The sequence below is a fragment of the Macaca nemestrina genome, chromosome 5 (genome assembly GCF_043159975.1).
Source record: "Macaca nemestrina isolate mMacNem1 chromosome 5, mMacNem.hap1, whole genome shotgun sequence".
Lineage (NCBI taxonomy): Eukaryota > Metazoa > Chordata > Mammalia > Primates > Cercopithecidae > Macaca > Macaca nemestrina.
Genome location: NC_092129.1, coordinates 152,632,543 through 152,650,577, shown reverse-complemented (window position 1 = coordinate 152,650,577; position 18,035 = coordinate 152,632,543). Strand labels below are relative to the sequence as shown.

The 18,035-nt window shown below is 46.5% G+C and overlaps 1 protein-coding gene across 1 annotated transcript; it reads left to right on the top strand.

Moving 5' to 3' along the window:
• Positions 1-751: 751 nt before the first annotated feature.
• LOC105498642 (mucin 21, cell surface associated) lies at positions 752-4,548 on the top strand. The gene is made up of 3 exons (XM_071096089.1): positions 752-837; positions 3,033-4,039; positions 4,357-4,548. Exons 1-3 carry the CDS (start codon positions 777-779, stop codon positions 4,537-4,539), a joined length of 1,251 nt encoding a protein of 416 aa, XP_070952190.1. The 5' UTR covers positions 752-776; the 3' UTR covers positions 4,540-4,548.
• Positions 4,549-18,035: the final 13,487 nt, after the last annotated feature.

Genomic DNA, 18,035 nt, shown 5'->3' with positions numbered 1-18,035 from the left:
CTAGATCTCTCTTCCCCTGTTACTTCAATGTGCATTGTTGAGTGCCTACTGCATACTCAGCAACATTCCATTTGTCTTCTGCCCATGACCCAGGAGCCCAGATTCCTAGTTACTGGTCTCTTTTGGGTCCCCTATTACTGTCTGCTGTAGAGATGTGAGGTCCTACCCTCTTGGCTCAGCTCATTAGGGCTTCTTTCATGCTAAAGCAGGCCTACAGGACTTCCTGACCAGAAAACAAATTCTTGAGCTGGAACAGGTTTCTAACCCGATCCCTGCTTCAAAGGGTGGGTCCCTTCCACTCTGACAACCATGATCTCCTTATCCCTTCTACTTCCTGCTGCAACCCAGCCCAGCACCCTGCCTAGTGTGACCATGTCATTCTCCTTTCTCACCTTCCTCTTGACCCCCGCTCTATTCCTTCCCAGGCTTGGTATCATTCTGTCACCTGCCTGTAGTTGACAGAGTGTCAGGTCAACTGCCCCACCCCTCCCCAGACCATATGAAGCTATAAAGGCCCCTGTAGCTCTTTCACAACAGAGAAAGAGGCAACTACATTGCCTGGAGGAAGCCTAAGGAAGTCAGGCATCCAGCTGCCCACCCCTGAGCCCAAGATTCTTCCCAGGAACACAAACGTAGGAGACATATGCTCCTGGAAGCACCAGCCTTTATCTCTTCACCTTCAAGTCCCCTTTCTCAAGAATCCTCTGTTCTTTGCCCTCTAAAGTCTTGGTACATCTAGGACCCAGGCATCTTGCTTTCCAGCCACAAAGAGACAGATGAAGATGCAGAAAGGAAATGTTCTCCTTACATTTTGTCTACTATTGCATTTAGAAGCCGGTAAGTGATTTTATTTAAAAGCGGGTGGTCTGAGAACCTTTGAGGAGTTGGGGGAGACATGACCACTGCTGGGGCTAGCTCTGCTTCTCTTCCATAGCGTGAGGATCATCATTTTACTCTCATCACTTCAGCCTAACAATGTATGTCATGCAGGAGGCAGTCAGACACAGTGGTTAAAATTGGTCTCTGGTCTCACGTTGCCTACGTCTGAATTATGGCTCCATCTATTAACTGTGTACTTTAGGTCAGTTGCTTCTCTGTGCCTCAATTTCTGCATCTGTAAAATGGTAAGAACCTATGTGATATGGTTGGGGGTTTAAATATTAAGAACAAGAAGGGTTGGCTGCTTTTAAAATATCACTTTTCTGGTAGGGTGCGGTGGCTCATGCCTTTAATTCCAGCACTTTGGGAGGCTGAGGCAGGCAGGTCATTGAGGTCAGAAGTTCAAGAACAGCCTGGCCAACATGATGAAACCCTGTCTCTACTAAAAATACAAAAATTAGCTGAGCATGTTTGCTTGCCCCTGTAGTCCCAGCTACTCAGGAGGCTGAGGCAGGAAAATCTCTTGAACCCAGGAGGCAGAGGTTGCAGTGAGCTGACATGGTGCCACTGTACTCCAGCCTGGGCAACAGAGTGAGACTCTGTCTCAAAAAAATAAAATAATAACACAAGGCCAGGCTTGGTGGCTCATGCCCATAATCCCAGCACTTTGGGAGGCCAAGGTGGGTGGATGTCTTGAGGCCAGGAGTTTGAGACCAGACTGGCCGACGTGGTGAAACCCCATCTCTACTAAAAGTACGAAAATTAGCCTGGTGGGGTGGCTTATGCCTACAATCCCAGCTACTCAGGAGGCTGAGGCAGGAGAATCGCTTGAACGTGGGAGGCGGATGTTGCAGTGAGCCGAGATCGCTCCACTGCACTCCAGCCTGGGCGGCAGATGGAGACTCCGTCTCAAAAACAAATAAATAAATAAACAATAACATAAAATAAAATGTCACTCTTCTATATTCTACAAACTCAATTTCTCTCCTACCCCTACACCTAATTCCACGTCAGCCTCCCACGTACAGGCTGGGGAGGTTGAATGTCTTCATCCTTCAGGGAAATAAAGGGCAAATATTTGACATAACCTTAACTCCAGCCAAGCCTCCAAGAAGTTAAAAGCCTTCCCTCTATCTTTATACATTGGTTTACAGCCCTTAATCCTGGGAGCTCTTATGTATTTGAGCTACATATAACTTGTTATTCTCTAGCCTTGGCCATAGTAATCAAGGGCCCCGGAACTTGAATGCATATAGTCACCTGGCTTCTTGATGAAGATGCAGGCTCCTGGACCCCATCTCAAACTCTAATTCATTTAGTCTAAAATGATTTGCTTAAGAATATTTTCAACATACTCCCTTAAGTAATTCTGATATAAGTGTTTTCTGAATATTATTCTGAGAAATATTTTCCAAGAAGGAAGCAATACTACTTAAGAAAAAAATTGGTCAATATATACTAGTTTCACCTAGTCCTATAATTCTTTTAAAATCCTTTTAATCTGTATTGTATCTTGGATAGCAGAATGTGGAATAAGCTTACCTACTACTAAAACTAGATGATGTAACTCTGGTGTTGGGGGTAGGTGGGTGACTTAGCTTAGTCTCCACAAGTGCGGATTCAGTAGCCTGGGTTCAGTTTCCTGTTCCACCACTCACTAGCTGTGTAAACTTGGGCCAGTGTCAACATTTTTTTTTTTTTTTTTTTTTTGAGACGGAGTTTTGTTCTTGTTGCCCAGGCTGGAGTGCAATGGCTCGATCTCGGCTCACTACAATCTCTGCCTCCCGGGTTCAGGTGATTCTCCTGCCTCAGCCTCCCAAGTAGCTGGGATTAATGCCTGGCTAATTTTGTATTTTTAGTAGAGATGGGGTTTCTCCATGTTGGTCAGGCTGGTCTCAAACTCCTGACCTCCGGTGATCCACCCACCTCGGCCTCCCAAAGCGTTTGGGTTACAGGCGTAAGCCACTGCACCCGGTCCAGTGTCAACATTTTTAAGCCTCAATTTCTTCATCTCAGCTGGTGATAATAATAGTATCTATGTTATAGGGCTGTAGTGAGCATTAAATAAAATTATTTATGTAATGAATTTAGCCAAGCAGTAAGCAGAAAGCATATATACACAATATATATTTGTCATGATATGATTTCTTCAGCAATAAATCCCAGTGGGACTAGCACCTCTGCCAACACTGGACCCACTGTGACCTCCAGTGGGATCAGCACAGTCATGAACTCTGGGCCCAGTGTGACCTCCAGTGGGGCCAGCACAGCCACCAACTCTGCGTCCAGCACAACCTCCGGCGGGGCCAGCACAGCCACCAACTCTGCGTCCAGCACAACCTCCGGCGGGGCCAGCACAGCCACCAGCTCTGAGTTCAGCACAACCTCCAGTGGGGCCAGCACAGCCACCAGCTCTGACTCCAGCACAACCTCCACTGGGGCCAGCACAGCCACCAGCTCTGACTCCAGCACAACCTCCAGGGAGGCCAGCACAGCCACCAGCTCTGACTCCAGCACACCCTCCAGTGGGGCCAGCACAGCCACCAGCTCTGAGTCCAGCACAACCTCCACTGGGGCCAGCACAGCCACCAGCTCTGAGTCCAGCACAACCTCCAGTGGGGCCAGCACAGCCACCAGCTCTGAGTCCAGCACAACCTCCAGTGGTGCCGGCACAGCCACCAGCTCTGAGTCCAGCACAACCTCCGGTGGGACCAGCACAGCCACCAGCTCTGAGTCCAGCACAACCTCCACTGGGGCCAGCACAGCCACCAGCTCTGACTCCAGCACAACCTCCACTGGGGCCAGCACAGCCACCAGCTCTGAGTCCAGCACAACCTCCAGTGGGGCCGGCACAGCCACCAGCTCTGAGTCCAGCACAACCTCTGGTGGGACCAGCAGAGTCACCAGCTCTGACTCCAGCACACCCTCCAGTGGGGCCAGCACAGCCACCAGCTCTGGGTCCAGTGTGACCTCCGCAGGCTCTGGAACACCCACTCTGACTGGGACGCACACAACTTCCCACAGAGTTATCACAAGTGCCTCTACTGCAGTGAGTGGGGCGAAGCCTGGGGGGTCCCTGCTGCCATGGGAAATCTTCCTCATCACGCTGGTCTCGGTTGTGGTGGCCGTGGGGCTGTTTGCTGGGCTCTTCTTCTGTGTGGTGAGTGCCTAATATGTAAGAAAATGCCTGGGGGAGGGAGCAGCAGAAACACAAGGAAACGGCTGTGAATAGAAGGGGTCTCAAGTCAGAGGTGGGTAGGGAGGAAGGGAGATCAGGAGAGAGTAACACAGAGAAATGGCAGGTCAAAGCAGAGGAAGCTGGTGACCTGCAGGAAAAGGGGGCCACAGAAAGGACTGGAGGAAGGAGAACTAGGAAGGAGTGTGGCTGGAAGTGGGAGAAGATTCCAGAAGGCATCTGTGGTGAAGGCTTGGGAGACAGGGATACAATTATGAAACTATTGACTCTTCTTTTTCTAGAGAAACAGCCTGTCCCTGAGAAACATCTTTAACACAGCTGTCTACCGCCCCCATGGCCTTGACCCAGGCCCTGGAGGGAATCGTGGAGCCCCCCACAGGCCCAGGTGGAGCCCTAACTGGTTCTGGAGGAGACCAGTATCCTCGATAGCCATGGAGATGAGCGGGAGGAACAACGGACCCTGAGCAGCTCCAGAAGCGAGTGCCGCATTCTTCAGGAAGGAAGAGACCTGGGGACCCAAGACCTGGTTTCCTTTCATTCATCCCAGGAGACCCCTCCCAGCTTTGTTTGAGATCCTGAAAATCTTGAGGAAGACATTCCTCGCCTCTCTTGCCTTTACCAGACACTGGAAAGAGAATACTATATTGCTCGTTTAGCTAAGAAATAAACACATCTCATTTAACACACATGACAAAGAGAAGCTGTGCCGTGCCTCGGGGTGGGTGTCTGTAGCTCTGAGATGAACTTCTCAGTTACAGGAGAAAACCCCCCATGCTGGACTCCATCTGGCATTCAGAATCTCCACAGTAAAATCCAGAGACCTCATTCTTATCTGTGTGTCTGCATTTTCTAATCCTTTTTGCCCCAGGCAAGTTCCCTGCATCTCTGAGACACTGCGGTTTGCCGGAAAATTGACTTGGGAGAGATAAGGAGGGAGGGCGGGTGCCAAGATGCTGCGGGCTCGTGTGTGACACCTGTGGTACACAGCGATCAGGTTGTGATACGTGAAGAGCCGAGAGCAGGATGAGGTGGAGGTGGTACAACTACCTGCTCTGTGTGTGTGTGAAGGGGGAGCGGGGGGGGGGCGGCATATTCACTTGAAGTTGAGGTTCCCAGGGCATTTCCATGTGCTCCAGGCCTGACTACCCATCAGGGTGGAGGAGCTGGTGACACTCATCTCTCTAAGAGTGCTCCCTTGGGGAGCAGAGAGACAGTGTTCCCTGGATTCCCAAAGGAAAGACTTTCTGGTCTGCTAAGGTCAAATCTTCCAAGAGGCTCTTGGCAAAGACCTGAGATTCTCATAAATCCCCTCCCAGAAGAGCTGCACGTATCCTTTTCATGAGTCCGGGGAAGAGGGTCCTCCAGGTCTTGGAAGACAGAGGGGAGTTGCTTTGGAGGCTAAGTTGCTCTGAGCCCACAAGGTAATGGAGGGCTCCTACCTGGGACAGAGCCCTCAGCAGAGAATTAGCAGTCTGTTGGTGGGTTCACCCCAACTCACAGCAGTAGAAACTGCTCCATCTTCCACCACTTATTGGGTTTCTCCAGTGTCAGCAAACCAAAGAGTTGGATGTTACCAATACGGCTATAGGAAAACAGCCTGTTGCATGGTAAGAGTGATACCATCTTGAAGTGAAATCACCATGATGGCCATTTTTTTTTTTAGATGGAGTCTTGCAGTGGTGCAATCATAGCTCATTGCAGCCTTCCACTCCTCGACTCAGGCAATCCTCCTGCCTCAGCCTCCTGAGTAGCTGGGACTACAGTTGTATGCCACCACGACTGGCTAACTTTTAAAATTTTTTTGTAGAGAGAGGGCCTCACTTCATTGCACAAGCTGGTCTTGAACTCCTGGCCTCAAGTGATCCTCCTGCCTTGGCCTCCCAAAGTGCTGAGATGACAGGTGTGAGCCACTGCACCTGGCCAGATGACGAGTGTTTGACTCCTGCCATACCAAGGTGTTCTGCATCAAGGCTTTAAAACAATGCCTGTAGCATAACTAACGTCTCACAAAGATGCTTATCTAACTTCCCCAGCAGTCATGGGTTTCGGCAAGAAAGTCTGCGATGTGACCAGTTGCACATGTTTTCTCCTAAAAGCTTACTCTAGAAAGGATATTTTTTGGAGAGGGAGTGCAGGAATCCACCATCTCGTGGCCACCTCAGACATCACTTCTGTTTGGAAGTCTCCATTAATATTTCTCTGTGAGAAACTGTGTTTGTCAGTCTCTTTCTTTGATCTCTTTTCCCCTCAACCTTTAGGGGTAGATTTGTGTAGACCTGCTCATGGTAGAACATTTGGTGATCCCCCAGCCAGGAGCTGGGAGAACAAGGAATGGGTAAGGAGAATGAAACGTCTGTAAGGAAATCCCAGGGTGTCAGCCACATCTGTGTGGGGTTGGACAGCACAGCTGTTCGATACCTGTGCACTTCTGTGTGAGTGCAGGGATGCCTTGAAAATGCCTGGTGGCCTGGAGCAGTTTTAACCGAAAGCTGCATAGTGCACCGGGGTACGGAAGGGCGGCCAATAGCCGCTGCAGTGGGTTGGCTGCTTCTTTTGGCAATGAAGTCCAGCTAGCAGCAGAAGCCAAAATTAAATGTCTAGAGAAGGAATTGCAACTAGAAAAGGACGTGTAGCTCTCCACGTCTCTCCTCGCAGCCAACTTAGCAAACAAAATTGAAGACCAAGAGACAAAAATTGAAACGTTAGCATGTAGATTTGTTCATCTAGGGAGAAGGACATGGAAATGACCAAAAATCAGAGCTCTCATAAGAAAGCCCAATTGGGATATGAAAACTTGGAATCTCTGGGATTGTTATGAAGAGGAAGACTGATGACACAGAAGTCACAGGTGTGGAGGGACATGGGGATCATTGGCAAGCTCGCTGTCTCATGCAAAGGAAAGCAAAATCTAACACCTGTAGCAAAATGGGGTCAGCTGATACAGGAGACTCTCACTGTCAGGGAATCTACTGCTGCAGAACTCCTAGAGATTGCAAAGACCTTTAAACAACTACCTAGGGAATCTCCTGGCTGCTTGGATGGCCTGACTGTGGGACACAGGGGTTGATGATATTTCCTTAACAGGAGAAGCAGGAAAAATGGGTAACATCACCACCCATGCAGCCCTGCAGCAGCGTCTTTGTTAAGGCAAGGCAGACACAAGGGAGTCATAGCTTATGGACTGGCTCATTCTAGCTATGAGGGAGGCTTGACCTAATGAGGGAAATGTATGGGGAAGGATGACCTCCTGGCAGTCAACAGAAAAGGTCCAGGGGCTTCTCTAAGAATTAGGAATGAGTCAAGTCATCTATGTTTGGGTTCTTACAGGACTTAAAAGTTTTTTCCTGCAGGGGTGAAAAATATATTGCTGCAGAGTGCACCAGGATAATGGCACAGCCCTTGGCTGATGTTATTAAGTCATAGAAATGGGACGAGATGTATATGATGTGGGAAGGCCGGGCACAGTGGCACAGAGAGGCTGAGGCAGGCGGATCACTTGAGGTCAGGAGTTCGAGGCCAGCCTGGACAACATGGTGAAGCTCCACAGTTACTAAGAATACAAAAATTAGCTGGGTGGTGTGCCTGTAATCCCAGCTACTTGGGAGGCTGAGGCAGGAGAATTGCTTGAACTCAGGAGGCGGAAGTTGCAGTCAGCTGAGATTGTGCCACTGCACTCCAGCCTGGGCAACAGAGTGAGACTCTGTCTCAAAAATAAAATAAAATAGAATAAAATAATTAAAAAGGCCGGGCGTGGTGGCTCATGTGTAATCCTAGCACTTTGGGAGGCCGAGGTGGGCAGATCACCTGAGGTCAGGAATTCAAGACCAGCCTGATCTTGAATGGTGAAACCTCGTCTCTACTAAAAATACAAAAATTTGCTGGGCGTGGTGGCAGGCGCCTGTAATCCCAACTACTCGGGAGGCTGAGGCAGGCGAACCAGTTGAACCCAGGAGGCGGATGTTGCAGGTTGCAGTGAGCCGAGATCGCGCCATTGCACTCCAGCCTGGGCAAGAAGAGTGAAACTTCGTCTCAAAAAAAAAAAAAAAGATGTATATAACGTAGGAGAAGCCATCACAGATCTGGGAGCAACTGAGAAAGCCAGGGGCAGGGTGTGCTTTGTAACCCGGCAAGGGCTGATAAAGGGGAAAGAAAAAGCTTCACAGGAAGAAGGGGGGAAATAAGGGAAGGTGACCAATTAGAGTCAAGGACAGGCAAATGTGGCATGACTTATTGGGAGCAGAAACATTCTGAGAAAAAATATGTAAAAAATGCTAAAATATGAAAAATGCTATGTTAGCAGTCTTCGGGAGGGAAGTACAGACTGAAGAGCTGTTTTGTGCCTTCATTTCTGCCCCTCTAGCAGAAGAGGAAGATGACTCAACCCCTCATTCTAATACTCCAGCCTATCAGGGGTGGATTCCACGCTGGCCCCAAGATTAGGAGTGGGGCCAAGGTCAACCCCATGTTGCAGGTGACCAGAGGCCCTATGTTGAGCTCACCATTTATTGTTCCTCTCAAAAAAATAAGGAGAAGACTATTTCCTTAGCAGGTACTAGGGCAGAATGTACTTTAAGTCATGGAAATCCATAAACACACCCTGGTCAATGGCCGGGCATCAATGGTTATGGGGACAAACGATCTGGATGAGAAGGACTTCAATACATCTAGGTATTGGGAAAGCTCCCCCTGCCCCGTATATGCTGTTTATTTTTCTTATTCCAGAAAACATTTTAGGCATGGGTATTCTGTGAGGAAAGACTTCGCAAACTTCAGTGGAAAAATTCAGATCAAAGGTGCGTATAGTGAAGGCTGTTCTTGAGAGAGGAGCAAGATTGGAGCCTGTGACAACTTCCTGCCCCTACATGGATTGTCAACATTAAACAATTCATATTGTCCAGGGGGCATGCTGAAGTAAGTGCAATTACTATCCTCCCAATAAGTGCAGCTATTATCCGCCCAGCACGAAGCCCATGAAAGAGTCTTGTCTTTGTTTGTTCTCATTCCTGTCTCTTCTTCTAGTGTTGTTATTTTGTTGGCATTATGTCAGCCGCTGAAGCTTTTACTGTGCTGCAGTCATGGCTTTTCTTTTTTTAACTTTTATTTTAAGTTCGGGGTTCATATGCAGGTTTGTTACATAGGTAAATATGTGTCATGGGTTTTTTTTTTTTTTTTTTTTGTACAGGTTATTTCATCACCCAGCTATTAAGCCTAGTACCCATTCGTTATTTTTCCTGATCCTCTCCCTCCTCCTACCCTCCGCACTCTGATAGGCCCCAGACTGTGTTGCTCCCCTCTATGTGTCCATGTGTTCTCATCATTTAGCTCCCACTCATAAGTGAGAACATGTGGTATTTGGTTTTCTGTTCCTGCATTAGTTTGCTAAGAATAATGACTTCCAGCTCCATCCATGTCCCTGCAAAGGACATGATCTTGTTCTTCTTTTATGACTGCATAGTAGTCCATGATGTATATATACCACATTTTCTTTATCCAGTCTATCGCTGATATGCATTTAGGTCGATTCCATGTCTTTGCTATTGTGAGTACCACTGCAGTGAACATATGCGTGCATTTTTTTTTTTTTTTTTTGAGATGGCATTTTGCTCTTGTTGCCCAGGCTAGAGTACAATGGTTCAATCTCGGCTCACTGCAGCCTCTGCCTCCTGGGTTCAAGCAATTCTCCTGCCTCAGCCTCCCGAGTAGCTGGGATTACAGGCGTGCGGCACCACGCCTGGCTAATCTTGTATTTTTAGTAGAGACAGGGCTTTCTCCATGTTGGTCAGCCTGGTCTCGAACTCCTGACCTCAGGTGATCCACCTGCCTCAGTCTCCCAAAGTGCTGGGATTACAGGCATGAGCCACTGCGCCCAGCCACGTGCATGTGTTTTTATAACAGAATGATTTCTATTCATTTGGGTATATACCCAGTCATGGAATTGCTGGGTCAAATGGTATCTGTCTTTAAGTCTTTGAAGAATCACCACAGTGTCTTCCACAATGTCTGAACTAATTTACACCAACAGTGTATAAGCATTCTTTTTTCTCCACACCTCTCCAGCATCTTTTATTTTTTGACTTTTTAATAATAGCTGTTCTGACTGGTGTGAGATGATATCTCATTGTGGGTTTTTTGTTGTTGTTGTTGTTTTTTGTTTTTTGTTTTGAGGTGGAGTTTTGCTCTTATTGCCCAGGCTGGAGTGCAACGGCGCAATATCATTGTGGTTTTGATTTGAGTTTCTCTAATAATCAATGATGTTTAGCTTTTTAAAATATGTTTGTTGGCCACGTGTATGTCTTCTTTTGAGAAGTATCTGTTAATGTCCTTTGTCCACTTTTTGATGGAACTGTTTGCTTTTTAAAAATAAATTTGTTTAAGTTCCTTATAAATGCTGAATATGAGACGTTTGTCAGATGCATAGTTTGCAAACATTTTCTCCCATTCTGTAGGTTGTTTATTGATAGTTTCTTATGCTGTGCAGAAGCTTTTTAGTTTAGTTAGATCCCATTTGTCAGTTTTTCCTTTTGTTGCAATTGCTTTTGGAATCTTTGTCATGAAATTTTTGCCCATGCCTATGTCCTGAATGGCATTGCCTAGGTTGTCTTCCAGGGTGTTATAGTTTTGGGTTTTACATTTAAGTCTTTAATCCATCGTGAGTTAATTTTTGTGTAAGGTGTAAAGAAGGGGTCCAGTTTCAATTGTTTCCATATGGCTAGCCCATTATCCCAGCACCATTTATTGAACAGGGAATTCTTTCCCCATTACTTGCTTTTGTCAGGTTTGTTGAAGATCAGATAGTCGTGGGCACGTGGTCTTACTTCTGGGTTTTCTGTTCTGTTCCACTGATCTATGCGTCTGTTCTTGTACCAGTACCATGTTGTTTTGGTTTGCAGTAATGTCTTATGGCATTGGGTGCTCATCTATGGCATGGAGGTGGGCCATCAGTCCTCAGAAGATGCAAGGCCCAGGGCCCACAGTGAAGTTTTTTGTTTTTTTTTGTTTTTGTTTTTTTTTTTTTAGATGGAGTCTCGCTCTGTCACCCAGGCTGGAATGCAATGGTGGAATCTTGTCTCACTGCCACCTCTGCCTCCCGGATCCAAGTGATTCTCCTGCCTCAGCCTTCCCAGTAACTGGGACTACAGGCACCTGCCACCATGCCTGGCTAACTTTTGTATTTTTAGTAGTGATGGGGTTTCACCATATTGGCCAGGCTGGTTTCGAACTCCTGACCTTGTGATCTGCCCACCTTGGTCTCCCAAAGTGCTGGGATTACAGGCGTGAGCCATTGCACCTGGCCCACAGTGAAGTTTTTAGGGCTACATGGTTGGGTAAGACTCCTTTGATACTGGGTGCAATAACTGACAAAGCCTAGCAATGTCAACTCTAGAAACAGTAAAAGAAATCCAAACATTTGTGGGTCTTTTGGATTACTGGAGAGTGTTCATCCCACACTTAGCCCAGTTTCTGAGATCCCTACACAGACTTATTAGAGAAAGGGCACATTGGGCCTGGGACACCCCACAGCAGGAAGCTTTGAACAGGCTGAAGTGCTGGTACAGCAGGCACAGGCCTTATGCACCCCTTTGGAGGGTACAGCTAGGACTTTGGATGTTACTGCTGCTCCTGAGGGTATGAGTTGGGCCTTATGCAACCGCAGTCTAGGAAATCAGTCCCTTTAAGAAAGGAGCCGAAACCAGATACTCTCCTGTTGAACAAGAAGTGTTAGTGGTAGAGAATGCTTTACAGCAGGTGGAACGGCTAACAAAGACCCTTCCCATGCCTGTGAGAATAGGTCTACCAATCAAGGGATGGTTAAGAAGGATTTTTAAACAACCCACCTCCACTGTAGCCCCAACACCTACCTTGAATAAATGGCATGATTATTTGCAACAAGGAAGAATTCTAGCAATGAGTTCCTGAAGCCCACAATTACATACTGCATTAGGCTCTGTTACGATGTGAACAACCAAAGGATACTACTTGACCCTCTCCAACTCCAGCACCTGACACAGTAAGCACCTGACACAGTAAGCACTTGACACAGTAAGCACCTGACACAGTGAGCACCTGACACAGTGAGTACCTGACACAGTAAGCATCCAGATAATGCTTGGTGTACAGAGGACTCCTAGGGAAACTGCTGTTCTTGGACTGCTGTTGCTATACAGCCACAAACTGATACAATCTGGTTTGATACAGGTAGGCATCAGAGGAGCCAGTGGGATGAGTTGCAAGAGGCCTGGTTCATAGTCACATATGAGCCTGGCCCCTGGTTCTTTGCACTGATAGCTGAGCTGTGCTCAAAGGCCTAATTATGTGGCTGGTTCAACAGGAACAAGAAAAGTGGATGATTATGCACAAACCTATATGGGGCATGAACATGTGGCAAGACATATGGAAAAAGCTGCAAAGCCTTGTAGCTGATTTAACTGTATTTCGGGTGACTGCACATAAAAACCACTCAGTTCCACAAAATACAGAAGCTAAAACCCTAAAAAAAAATTAGAAGCATCATGCCAGCTCAGGCCGCTGAACTATCAACCTGGGTACATAACAAAAGGGGTCACAGAAGTGCAAGAGTAGGCTGGGAGACAGGCAAGAGAGCAGGATTGCTCTTAAACTATAGTGACCAGGCTGGGCATGATGGCTCACGCCTGTAATCCTAGCACTTTCAGAGGCTGGGGTAGGCAAATCACCTGAGGTCGGGAGTTCGAGACCAGCTTGACCAACATGGAGAAACCCCATCTCTACTAAAAACACAAAATTAGCTGGGCGTGGTGGTGCATGCCTGTGATCCCAGCTACTCAGGAGGCTGAGGCAGGAAAATCGCTTGAACTCGGGAGGTGGAGGTTGCAGTGAGCCAAGATCACGCCATTGCGCTCCAGCCTGGGCAACAAGAGCAAAACTCTGTCTCAAAAAAAAAAAAAAAAAAATACACACACACACACACACACACACACACACACACACACACACACACAGAGTCCCAGTACAGTGGCTCACACATGGGGAGGCCATGGTGGGACGATTGCTTGGGGCCAGGAGTTTCAGGCCAGCCTGAGCAACATAGCAAGATCCCATCTCTACAACAACAACAAAAATATATATATAGTGCCCTCCCAACAGCTCTTACAAATCGTTTACCATGTTCTCTATTGTAGATCATATCAAGCAGGACATATTCAGATATTCAGAAGGCTATCCACCATGTAACAGATTGGCAAGTGGATTATTTAGACTCTGTCCCTGTAAGCCAAGGAAATAAATATGTGTTAACCTGCATGGACCCCACTACTGGACTGCTGCGAGATTCTCCCTATAAGCAAGCTAATCAAGCCAGTACTATTGAAGGCTTAGAGGCTCTCAGTACTATGTATGGATATCCGTGGCATATCGACAGTGACTGAGAGACCCATTTTGCTGGATATAACATGCAGGACTGGGCCAGGAAACATGATACAGCATAGCACTTTTATCTCCCATAGAACCTCCAAGCAGCAGGGTTAATTGAAAGAAATACCAGTCTGTTGAAAGCACAAATTCAAACTTTAATTTGGGAAACCTACCTTGCATAGTTAGATGAATGTGTTATCTGCAGCCTTTATTTCTTTAAATTCAGCCAAAGCGGGGACGCCTGCCCCATGTGACTGGCTAGGACAACCATCTCCCAAGCCTACCACTGTTCCATAGGGGTAATTGAGATGATTGCTTTGCTTGCTCCCAGACCTCATTGACAACCAGTGCATTTTGCACATGAAGATGCCAGCACATATACTACCGAGGAGGAAACACACCGGGCTTGGAACGACAAATACGCCCAGGCTGGATAGGCTATTTCCTGCCAGAGAGTGACAACACCCTAAATAAAGAACAAAATAACCTGATACCCAAATACAGGCTGGGTTTATCTGGTTAATTCCATCTTTTGGCCATGTTAGTCAACTTGCTCCTCAGTGTTGGGAGCAAATGAATCATTCTAAAGATACTTGGCCAAATTGCACAAAGGATATGTGATGGATAGCAAGAGACTGATGTTTATATACTATGCTATAATATAATAACACACTCACTGGACATGTTACAGAACAGACACTGTGTCCAGGAATCTTTTGGTTGGCCCCAAATGGAACTTCCTGGATATGTGGCACCAATTTATGGCCTTGGTTACACCCTGCATGTTTAGGAAGATGTTCTTTGGATTATACATGGGCTCAGGCTGAATAGTTCACACACTACAAAGCCTATCAATCTCCCTAATTTGAAATCCCACTGGTCCTCATCTGTTTTGTATTGGTATGATTGTTTGGCCCCCATTTTTCTTCCTCATCTGGTTATTGAAGATATTATCTGGCATATAGAAACTCTACAAAGCCTGTAATCTCTGCGCTTTGGGAGGCCAAGGCGGGTGGATCAGTTGAGGTTGGGAGTTCAAGACCAGCCTGGCCAACATGGTGAAACCCCATCTTCACAAAAAATACAAAATTAGCTGGGCATTGTGGCACATGCCTGTAATCCCAGTTACTTGGGAGGCTGAGGTAGGAGAATTGCTTGAACCTGGGAGGTGGACGTTACAGTGAGCCAAGATGGTGATACTGCACTCCCACCTGGGTGACAGAGCAAGACTCCAACTCAAAAAAAAAAAAAAAAAAGAAAAAGAAAGAAAGAAACTCTACAAAGTATGCAAAGAAAACTTTAAATGATAGCTGCATGGGAATCTCTCTTTTAAACATGGAAGTCACTGTCATGAAAACATCTGTCCTCCCAAATTACCAGGCTTCAGATATGCTCACACTGCACAACGGGGCACTAGTGCAATTGGAAAAACTGCTGTGTTTATATTCCTGATGAATCAGATAATATCACTGAATTAATGACTGATATAAAAGCCCACCTAACCAAGCTCTCAGACCGAACCCCTACTTTGAATAACTGGCTTCACAGCTGGTTTGGGTTCTGGGGCACCTGGTGGCAGAAGCTGTTTCTTGGTTTAGGTGCTGTACTCATACATTCCTTACTGTCTTGTTTTAGCCTTTACTGCTGCTGTGGCATCTGCCTCCAGTGAAGCCAACACACTGCTGCTAAAGCTATGCACTATCAAGCATCCTCCCTTTAGGCCCAGGGACTATCACGGAAGAGATGAGCATGTAAAATTGTCAGGGCCAATTTTGAGAGGTGGAGTGTAGGAATACAACCTGTTGCATGGCAACAGGGACGCCATTTTGAAGCAAGACTGCCATGATGACCAGTGGGCCACACGTGCATAGCAAAGTGCACTGCAGCAAAGTCTTCAAACAATGCCTGTTGCATAAATAACCCTTCACAAACATGCTTATTTAACTTCCCCAGTGGTTATGGGTTTTGGCAAGAAAGTCTGAGATGTGACCGGCTGCATATATTTTGCCCTAAAAGCTTGCTATAGAAAGGATATTTTCTGGAGAATGGGTACAAGTATCCATCATCTCGCAGCTGCCCAAGATGTGGCTTCTGTTCATTAGTCCTTGTTAAATATTTCTTTCTGAGAAACTGGATTTGTCAGCCTCTTATTTCAGCCTTTGTTCCACGGAAGGGTCATACATGTAAAGTGGCTCCCAAACACTAAAGGAACCAAGGAACCAATAAACCAAAAACAAGGCATACAGATCCAGTTTGTCAGTAAATGGCGATTTGCTGGGGAATTTACAGACAGAAGCACAGTCTTAGGTAGCAGCAAGTCAGGTAGATCTCCACACCTGTTACCTCCAGACCCAGGGCTTACCCCAGAAAGGGTGTATATTCCCTATAGAGACGATTAAAATCAACCCTTCAGAACAGGCAAGAATGCTATGTGCATTGTAGCCTATCATTTATGCCATAATATCAAGGTTGCTTTGATCTAAAGGCAAGGCTGGATGTGGTGGCTAATGCCTGTAATCCCAGAGCTTTGGGAGGGAGAGGAGGAAGGATTGCTTGGGGACAGGAGTTTGAGAGCAACCTGGGAAACAAAACAACACCCTATCTCTACAAAAAAGAAAATCAAAATTAGCTGGGAGTGGTAGCATGTGCCTGTGGTCCCAGCTATTTGGGAGGCTGAGGCAGGAGGATCATTAGAGCCCAGGAGTCAGAGGCTGCAGTGAGCTGAGACTGCACCACTGAACTCCAGCCTAGGTGACAGAGCAAGAATCTGTCTCTAAAAACAAAACAAACAACAAACAACAAAAAACGAAGACAGGATTTACAGTAAATCCATGTCCTTACACCAAGAACAGTAAATAAAGTAGGAATGAGGAGGCCCATGTGACTCATGGGACCTGGGTTAATCAGAAGTCAACATGGCAGATTAGCATCCAAGATGGAGTCACTTTGTCTCCACAGCCTCTCAGCTCCCTCCGTCTTTGGGGGGAGGTTTGCATACACCTGCTCACTGAGGAACAGAGAGGCCACGCTGAGCCATATGCAGGCAATCAGCATCATCCGCTCACTTAAAGAGATCCAGAAACTAAAAGGGGAAGACACGTTGAACACCCTGAAAAGGTGCCTCCCACTGATGGGAACTGTTGAAAACCTTATGTGAAAAACATGAAAAGAAAGAAGATCAGGCAAGGGCGTCCAACTAGATCTTTTTTTTAAAAAGAGTAAAACATGTATTTTCAAATTTTAATAGACAAATTGAAAGAGGCTGGCCACTGTAGAGAATTATGTTAGTAATCTGGAAGAGCAAGTGGGAAAAATAACAAACACAATTATATAGGAATGAAAATCACCCTGCAAATATAATACATTTGGAGGACAGATCCAGGAAGATGAAAATGCAAGTAATAAGGCTCAAAACAGAGAAAAAGAGAAGAGATGGAAGAGAAGAATTAGAAGGAAAAAAGAAGAGACAGAATAGAGAAAAAAGATTTGTCTATCAATGAAAAGGTTCACCAAGTACGACTCTGTAAATATACTAAAAACCATTGGTTTATTTATTTATTTATTTTAGACGGAGTCTTGCTCTGTTGCCCAGGTTGGAGTGCAGTGGTGTGATCTCAGACCACTGCAAGCTCTGCCTCCCAGGTTCAAGTGAGTCTCCTGCTTCAGCCTCCCAAGTAGCTGGGATTACAGGTGTGTGCCACCATGCCCAGCAAAGTTTTTTTTTTTTTTTTTTTGTATTTTTAGTAGAGATGGGGTTTCACCATGTTGGCCAGGCTAGTCATGAACTCCTGACCTCAGGTGATCCACCCGTCCTCCCAAAGTGCTGAGATTACAGGTGTGAGCCACTGCACGCGGCCTAAAACCATTGGTTTATAAACTTTGTTTTTTTTAATTATTACTATTTTAATTTGAGATGAACTCTCACTCTGTCACCAAGGCTGGAGTGCAGTGGCACGATCTTGGCTCACTGAAACCTCTGCTTCCTAGGTTTAAGAGATTCTCCTCCCTCAGCCTCCCAGGTAGCTGGGATTATAGGCGAGTGCCACGATGCCTGGCTAATTTCTGTATTTTTAGTAGAGACAGGGTTTCCCCACTGTTGGCCAGGCTGGTCTTGAACTCCTAACCTCAGGTGATCCACCCGCCTTGGCCTCCCAAAGTGCTGGGATTAGAGGCGTGAGCCACCTTGCCCAGGTTTATATACTTTAAACAGGTGAACTATATGGTATGTAAATTATAGCTCAATAAAGCTCTTAAGTTATTACCAGGCACATTATGGAAATAAAAATTTTTATTTCCTGGCCGGGCGTGGTGGCTCACACCTGTGATCCCAGCATTTTGGAAGGCTGAGGCAGGCAGATCACTTGAGGCCAGGAGTTTGAGACCAACCTGGCCAACATGGCAAAACCCTGTCTCTACTAAAAATAGAAAAATTAGCCAGGCATGATGTGTGCCTGTGGTCCCAGCTACTTGGAAGGCTGAGGCATGAAAATCACTTGAGCCCGGGTGGTGGACATTGCAGTGAGCTGAGATCGTGTCACTGCACTCCAGCCTGGGCGACAGAGTGAGGCTC